Raw genomic sequence first — 8,959 nt, forward strand, 5'->3', positions numbered from 1 at the left:
CTTTTCAGCAAAGCAGAAGTCTGTCATCTATGTTTATTTGAACCCTTTGCATGTAGTTAATAAGGTTTCTGAGACCTGCTTTAGGAAACATAGGGTACTGCTGTGAAAGGTGCATGTGATATATTATCTCCAAGTCTTGTTTCTGATGATACTCCTCCAGATAAAGGTATGATAAAAAAGCTTTAAATTAGTGTGGCTCCACACAGTGACCAGTTTCAATAAAAAGCGAGTAAACAAGGGAAGGGGCTTATTAACATGATTTATTAAAATTTGACTATATTTCAGTTGGAATATTCACAAAAGGAATGATTAAAATGAAAATAAAACACCAATTTTGTTCTAGGTTCAGAGTCCTTCTTGGATGCAGCCTCAACCGTATATAATGCAGCACCCTGTAAGTTTTTATGCTTTCTCATCATTGTGTTACTGATTGTATAAACACTTTACATATTTTAAACAGCAGGAAATAGATCAGTTCCCACCCAATTACTTCTAGAGTCTTGACAATTACATCACGATGATTAAATCATGGATCAAAAAGAAAAGACAAACAAAGATTGTAACCTGAACTGGGGTCTCAATTTATTCAGAAAAAAAATAGCTGTCTTCAGGGTGTCAAGTGATGAGGACAATTAGAGTTACCAAGTCAGTGTACTGAGATTGTTTTTTTTCCCCTAAACGAAGAGAACTCTGCAATTATATACTGTGTACGTAACAGTGGCTGAAATCAAAAGTCCTAATTTTTAGCATGGATCTGGAACAGTTCAGCCTGGATAACTTATGAAAGCCAGATGGATATAGTGATATAAATGGCATTATGGGCACTCACTTAAGAAAACCTGCATAACTTGTTGTGGCTTCCGCACCCATGAGTAATGCTAGTCTCCCTACACTTTGGCTGGGACATCTTTATACCAGACAGTCAAGTATTCTCATCTATGCTCATATTTTCCTTTTCATCTGTTTCATTTGCCAATTGAGTACCATTATACCTGAGAGTTATTAGGTTTCTTGATATGAGCATTATAAATAATGACAGGCACTTTAATATATGCACTAGTATGGTTAACAAACAAGTCGGTTTCCAGATATAGAAAGGATATTGGCTTGACTTTAATTAACCTCTCCATGCAGATTATAGAATGTAAATCTTCTTGGCAGATCATTTTCTTCATGTCCATGCAGAGAAGGTGGTACTGAACCTGAACATCCTCTCACACACTTGTATTTTTGTTTCTAGTGCTAAACACAACTGATCTTAATTTTGCTCTCTGTCAACATAGATTTTCACAGAACTATCTTGCAAATTATGCTGTGAAAGACACCCATAAATATGTTATAATGCTGTATGACATATTAGTTTCACAGATAAACAGTATGAGATATTTCATAGTTGAAAATAAAGATCTAGATTCCTGACTTAAGTTTAGTTTTGGCCTGTGCAAAGACTGGTGCTGTCTTACTCATTTGCTTTGCAGAGAAGGCTGCAGTCTACAGACAGGAAATTCTTTTAGTGTTTGATGTGCCTGTGACTCATTTCATCTACCCTGGTCACATGGTTGTTTTTCCAACTATACTCTGTAGGGTTTTTTCTTTTTAAGGAATAGTTATTGATTCAAAACACTGTTTTTCAGTACACTGCAATTATTTCTGTTAGCTTTGTGCTTCCATCAATTTTAATCAACACTTCTGCAAGTATAACAGTATATACAATGAGTTTGGAAATGTGTTTTTGCAGAACATGATTGGTAAAATGTTGCTAGCCCTTCATTTTAGATAACCCTGAAAACCTTACCAGTGCACTCTGCATATTTAGCAATCTCAAGTGTTTGTTTAAAAATTCTGCATATACTCTTAAATAGAGATAAAAAGAATAAAATGTTACAGGTGTGATAGAAAGACCATCATGGTAGCTAGCATTTTGACAAAGAACCACTCTTTTACACAATTCTGCTAACCCACCCTTCTAAAATTTGAAACCAGCCATAAGTCAGGGCAGCGCTGTCTTGTGTGTGAACATCACATGTGTGCAGGTAGAATTCCCCCATTGCAAATATTCATATTCCTAAAGAAACGAAACATAAGTTTCTTCTTAAAGCCTGAGATTCCAAAGCTTAAGCTAAGTGACTCTATACCTGCTAATGTGTGTAAATTTTTACTTTCAAATTAGCTTCTGGTTAAAGTGATGTTTTATAAAGTGTTTTCAGTGGGTGTCTCCAAAGAATTGTACATCAGTGGCACATTCAGTAGGAAGTCAATGCAGTACTTACCCAAGCAGATGGGCTTGCACGGTTTGGTAATGGGATCGAATGCCTAAGACTAATAGTATTCTGAATCAGTGCCTTGGATTAGGGAGAATTCTTGTGGTGTATCTCCTTGGAAGGAAAGCCCGTACTTACTCTCTCCAATCACAAGTGTATTTAAAGTCTGAATGTTGCCTAACCTTTTCTTCCTTCCTCTCTCTTAATAGGGTGCTGTACTGACTCCCTCCATGGACCACACCATGTCACTACAGCCTGCATCAATGATAAGCCCTCTGACACAGCAGATGAGTCATCTTTCATTAGGCAGTACTGGAACAGTATGTAGCAATTTAATACAAAATAGAACTTATACAAGTGGAAAATATTGCATGTAGATCACAGTATGTATGTACAGTTTATATGTAAAAAAAAGTCCTTATTTTTCCATCCAGTAAACTCTTAAGTACTGTCTCTGTATATGAATCAAATGACTGTATTCAGTAGTTTGTATTCAGTCTATAAACTGATTAGAAATGGGAAATTAAGAGTAAATAAAATAGATCAAAGGCAATGAAAGGAACCCAGGAACTAACTCTAGAATTGAACTGAAAAAGAAACAATAGTTGTTTTTACTCTTCAGGAGACCAGAGTTGCTGAAAGCTATGCATAGTGTGGTGGAACAGAAACTAGACCAGAAGAACAACTGTAGGGTAGCTTCTAAACTGAAAGATCCTTCCTTTCTGAGCAGATAGTATTTTTTTAAAACAGGAGGACTGGAATTACAGAAGGAAAAATCCTTCACCTTGCGTTTAAAAGCCTAGTTTGTGTTCTTTGATAACACTATAGTGAAACATATTCCACCTTTCTGAAAAGGCTATTGATTTCGGAGAGAGAAGGCTTATTCATGTGTTTATTGCTTTAGGGAAACATTTGATATCTATTAAAAATATCATGATGGGTTCTGATGTATTTTGAATCCACTTAAATTTACATTGAGCTTTAACTCAACTTAATGAACTATCTGTCTCTTTAGTACATGCCAGCCACAACAGCTATGCAAGGAGCCTACATACCCCAGTATACACATGTTCAGACAGCAGCGGTTCCTGTTGAGGTCAGTATATTTTACAAAAGACAGAAATAAGAGTCATGAATATGATATTAGTTTTTTGCTAGGAAAAGTATCAGTAAAAGCCTAACACCATACCTGACCTGTGAATGCAATGTGTATTAAAACCATAACATTGTCATTATTCTCAGCTGAAATAACTAGTTTTATACCAAAAAATGACATGCATTTGTAGCAGCTAGGCCTTCCATGTAAGTAGAGCTCAGTCCAGCTTTGCATTTTGTTAAATGGAACTTCCAATAGGAACAATGCCAGGATGAACTGTAGTTTTGGTCCTTCGTTTAGTTTTCCTGTGGACAAACTTTTCCAGTAACAGACCATGATTGTAACTCTTTGGAAGGAATCCTGATTTTACACGGGGATCTCAGGGTACTATGCCTATTTCCTAACAAACCCCTCTAGAAGTCCAGCTGGAGAGCCTAACTGAGTGCTAGACAATAGTTTGTCTACTATTCGTACTTACCTCATACCTTTTTATTGGTCAGTACTCCTTTAACAGACGAGTTAGATAAGGCATGCTGCAGCCCTTTTATTCAGAATGAGTGCTGGACTGTCTCTGCCATAGCCCATAAATAATGTTATTCATTTCAAAGTCTATTTGTACAGAAATGCCAGAACTTGCTTGGTTCATATTATGCGTCTCCCCATGTGGGTCAGAAAAAAACTTGCAGGAGTTAACTGATTCTGCTGTCCTTCAGAGCACTATCAGCTGAATTAATTTCCTGGTTTCTGGGGGTTCATGCGCAAAGTCCCAACTAAAATTCATTGTGTTGCATAATGCCAGTCACACCACAATACTCAAAGAGCCAGTGTTTATGCGTATAGTAAATAGATCTCTCATTCTGCTCGCTGCTCGTCAGAACAAGAGGCTGGTTTGCAATTGCAGATAGATAGGAAATACACTAGCATTTATTTGCTCCTTTTGGGTATGTGTTTCTATAATATCAAAGCTTTTAATTATCATCAAAGCAGCTGAAGAAATAGAAAGTATGTTTGATCATTTTGTTTCTCTATTTGCTTAAATATAATTCAATGCCAAATTGATGACTCATATCTGGAATACCTCACCTGACAAATCTTAGAAAGGGTTTAGATTTGAAAACCATTAATCACATGGAAATACAGATTGCAGATAATGCTCCCTGATTTTATGTCTCAAGTCTTTTTTTCCTTTTCATTGCAGGAAGCCAGTGGTCAACAGCAGGTTACAGTGGAGACATCCAGTGACCATTCTCCATATACATATCAGCAAAATAAGTAACTGTGAGGTAGGGGCTGGTCCTGTTATGCGAAAGATGTGAATTTAAAGACATTTTATTTCATAATTTACAGGACTCTGTATTGAAATATATTTTTTATATCACATAAATAACATTGATACTATTTGGGGCCAGACACTGAAGTTAATTTGAATTTGGCCAGAGTTAGAAGTCAGGAAAAAGAATCAAATGTTCCAGAAGTGAGTTGATGAATTGCTAGTAATACTGTTTTAATAATTTCTCTATAGCATAACTGAATTATAACCTATTTTAATTTGTTGTATGTGAGAATAAAAGTGAATTAGTGCAAAAAAGCTATAATCACAATGCTAAAGGGAATTATACTTATTTATATTAATATCCTCTGGTTTTGTGGAATATGTAAGGTTTGGAAGCACTTTGCCATTGATATTGAGACTATAGGAAGGGAGGTGATCTGGTAGAAATCCTTGCCAAACTTTTCTCCTGAAGACTCCCTTGCTCATTCTTTATTCTAGGAAGCAGCAGTTTGGTCCAGAATTTTGTCAATTTTTAATCCTAGTCCCACATTGGATCTGATTCCAGACTTATTTATTTACTTTCCTACTGCAAGTTTCCTGTGTTTCTGTTTGCATGGCCTTTCCTCACTAGGCATTCATTAGTTTTACTGCAACTCTGTCCATGCACTATTTTGCTTTCTGTAGATTGCCAGTCTGAAAATATTGCTCACGCTAACCATTTCATTCTCTATCCTCCATGTTCTAAAATTCTGGAATTTAGTTCTTCTCTAACTCGATTTTTTTCTGGGTACTTTGTAACCCAGGCAACCTGACTACGTAAATTTTTATCAAATTTTGTAAGACATCATATTGAAAAATTCCATTCAGATGCAATACTGTGCTTTCCCTGCTGCATAGAGGCCTTCACGGAAGTGTTTTTCTGCAGTTCCCATGGCATGCATTTGTTAGATACTCAAAAATCATAAGCAGTTATGTGCTAGGAATTTCTATTTGTATGGTTCTCTCCCTGAAATACATAGATCTAACAATACACACRTTTTGCTATTACCTTTGGTTTTGCAGGTCAAGTGTGTTATTTGACAACATTGCTGTCATCCCCAGTATTGAGATAAGAACTTCTTATATGTTCAAGAATGTAAAGATAGAAAAAAAACAATTGGGAAACTTTGCACATTCAACTGATGGCACAGTCTACATAGCACAACATATGACCTGTGTTTATTATTTTAGTCTGGCCAAATGCTGGCACCTACAGAAAGCCCATGTCCCTGCTTTTTCTTCCAGAGCAGGGAGAAAGCAAAGGCACAGACTCTTCTCCATGTCCTAGCGTAAAAATCATGGCTTCTGCATGTTCTCTAAGCCAAGGCTATGGGCTGGTATCAACCACTTTTCAAGGAATCATTTGCTTTGCCTTAAGTCTTCTCTGTGGGCATGTAAAACCTGCTTACAAGTAGTGATCTGTGGTAGACGGGGAAGCAGAATCCTGCACGTCTTCTCCATGTCCTGCCTCTACCAGCGAGTCAGGATCTTTCCTGTAGACTGGGGCCAGGCAGAAGGAGCAGCATTTGGTCTCCTGAAAGGATAAAATGTGTCACCATCGGAGACACATTTTATAAATCTACTCTCTGTAGCGTACTGAGCTCTGTGAGCACCTCTGTGCACTCGTCGTAAGCCAATCCTCTATGTATTTTATCCTTTGGGGAAGCACTGTTACCTGTATTTATATGCAGCAGGAGCCAGTGAGTTCTATATAAGCAATGACTATAACAGTGGGAGAGGGCGCGTGGGGAAGGTTAATATTACTCAGCTGATTTCAGCCTCAGAGTATGGCATTTGGTATTTTTGTCCCTAGAACATGTTGGTACTTGCCATTTTTAAGACAGGTGAAGGGCAGGAAATTGGCAAGCAGTTATTCCTTGCCCTAAATGCAGGGCATGCTGTGGTCTCCTGATGGTCGTAGCTTTGTTACTATTGTCAAACTGAAACTTCTGAATGCAAGCACAGCACTTTGGAGAATGTCCTATTAAAAGTTAGTGTCCATATTGCCATAAGTAAGTGGTAAATGACAGCTACCACATTCACACAAGTTGATGCAGTCAATCAGAAAAACATATTGGGTCTTTCCTTTAACCCGATCCATTTAATAACCTTATAGCTTCTTTTCAAAATGTTACTAATATGTGAAAATAGTCAGAGGGACTTAAGAAAAAGCACTGTTATAATTGTATATGCCGTAGCACCTAGAAATGTACAAACTTGAAGATAACAGACTTTGTCTTGCCTTCAGAAATTTAAATTTTGACTTTTTTCATTAGCTGAGTATTTGTTTAAGGTCATATGGCAATATAAGCCCCATCTATTTGCTTCTGCTTTGTCATATAGTAAATTGAAAAGTCTTCCTTCAAATTTAATGAGCCCTGGATTGCTGTTAAATATTAACTATCAGAAAGGCACGCTGGCTGTCTTTGCATTGGCAGTCATAACTTGCACATAGCCTGCCAAGGACTGCAGCAAAAGAAAAATGTGTGCCTTTTCCAGAGATTAAAAGCCTTGGAGATGCAACAGGACTAAGCTCACACACTTGGCTACTTTTGGTCAATCAAAAGAAAACAACAATTACAAAACAACGAAGAAGGAAATGGCTTTGAATGCAGTCTCCCGTTCCTAAGTGGGCATTCTGCATGCTGAACATGTATTAGAGATAAAGGGGGAAAATACAATAGAAGACTCTATTCTGGCAGAGAGCCTCATCCTGGAAAGTGCCAACCACCTGTAGTGCCGCCTGTGTTTACTTCTCAAATCTGTACTTAGATTCACTTACTCTTCTCAGAGCTGTCTAAAATAGGAAATGATTTAGTTTATAGACTGCTACATTAGAAAAACAAATGCGATTGTAACTCTACTCTAGCTCTGACCTTTCTATGTTACAGATGTCCAGTGTTGACCTGGCCTGAAGAAGGGTGCAAAGGCTGAAACAATCATGGATTTTACTGATCAATTGTGCTTTAGGAATTATTGACAGTTTTGCACAGGTTCTTGAAAATGTTATTTATAATGAAATCAACTAAAACTATTTTTGCTATAAGTTCTATAAGGTGCATAAAAAAACCTTAAATTCATCTAGTAGCTGTTCCCATGAACAGGTTTATTTTAGTAAAAAAAAAAAATTTTTATCAAGTGTTATGACGCAAAAAAAGAAAATTCAAATTTCTGGGTATGCACAGATGACCACGAAGACTTATTCACGTGCATGACAGAATTTGTGTTTTGGTTTATTTTTATTTTGTTTGTTTCTTTTGGTTTTTGTTTTTTTTTTAATTGTATGAAATGGATTTTCTGAAGTTTAAAATAGTAAAACATCCAAGATGATGTTCTGTGCTTGCAGTGTGTGAGTGTTGCTTTAGTGCAGTGTTGCAGTTATAGTGTCTGGTCTTTTAGCTTTCTGTTTTTCTTTTAACGTAGTGTGAAGTGTCTTATCCTTTTCTATAAATTCCAATTTGCCTTAAATCTTTCAATGCTGTAGCTGTTTCAGTAAGTAGTCCAAACTAATGGTGTAGAATGCTTTGACCAAATGAGCTGGTCTATTATGCCTTGTAAAACAGCAGCATAGGGCTTTTAAAGGTAGTCAATAAAAATTGCTGAAAATTTGGCTTTTTTAATGTGTAGTAAGTGTTTTTAATGATTTTTCACATAATATGTAAGGTAGTGAAATGCAAGAGGGGAAAAATGTTTTGTGTGAAACACATTTTCTGACTGGGGAAATTTTAATAGGATAAATTGTTTGTAAGGCCATATGCCAATAGTTCCCTCTGGTAGTTTGAATGATTTAGGAACTCTGCTGTATGATGCAATGTAAAATCTTTTTTTGCCTTTTTTCAGAAACTAACTTGATGTTCTAGTTTTAGCCTAGGTAGAGTAGGGAGTTTGGGGCGGGGATATCACCGAATGTTTTTGTCCTTCCTTTATACTAATGATAGTGCTTTAGAATGAGGATTGTGCTGAGACTTAGCAAACAGAAAAGTTGCTATTACAGCAAAATGGCAAAAGCTAAAGGACTCGTTTTCAAACATAAGCTGAGATGTAAGTAGAAGCATGATTGATTGGGTACTAGCTCTCTATAGTAGGTAAAAAAAATAAAAAGACTTGGCACTTTTAAAAGGTAACTTTACCAAAGAACAAAGAGCCAGTAACCAATAATTCTGATTTGTCTCAGCATTACGTCTTCTGTACTCTTTATTTTTGCCGGACCAGTTTGCGGTTAGGAGAATGTGCCTTTTTTGTACATTTGCATTTAGGTTTTATAATTTTAATTGATGTATGGACACAAAA

General features: G+C 36.6%; 1 protein-coding gene across 8 annotated transcripts in view; it reads left to right on the plus strand.

Annotated features, from left to right (window-relative positions):
• Positions 1-8,289, plus strand: part of RBMS1 (RNA binding motif single stranded interacting protein 1) — a 97,530-nt gene extending 89,241 nt beyond the window's left edge. For all 8 annotated transcript variants that reach the window (XM_026077932.1, XM_026077933.1, XM_026077935.1 and 5 more), the window contains 5 exons: positions 344-394; positions 2,471-2,581; positions 3,277-3,357; positions 4,556-4,640; positions 7,561-8,289. In XM_026077932.1, the coding sequence (XP_025933717.1) occupies positions 344-394; positions 2,471-2,581; positions 3,277-3,357; positions 4,556-4,633 (321 nt within the window). In that variant the 3' untranslated portion in view covers positions 4,634-4,640; positions 7,561-8,289. The remainder of the gene's footprint in view (positions 1-343; positions 395-2,470; positions 2,582-3,276; positions 3,358-4,555; positions 4,641-7,560) is intronic.
• Positions 8,290-8,959: the final 670 nt, after the last annotated feature.

Source organism: Apteryx rowi, unplaced genomic scaffold (genome assembly GCF_003343035.1).
Source record: "Apteryx rowi isolate R43461 unplaced genomic scaffold, aptRow1 scaffold_47, whole genome shotgun sequence".
Classification (NCBI taxonomy): domain Eukaryota; kingdom Metazoa; phylum Chordata; class Aves; order Apterygiformes; family Apterygidae; genus Apteryx; species Apteryx rowi.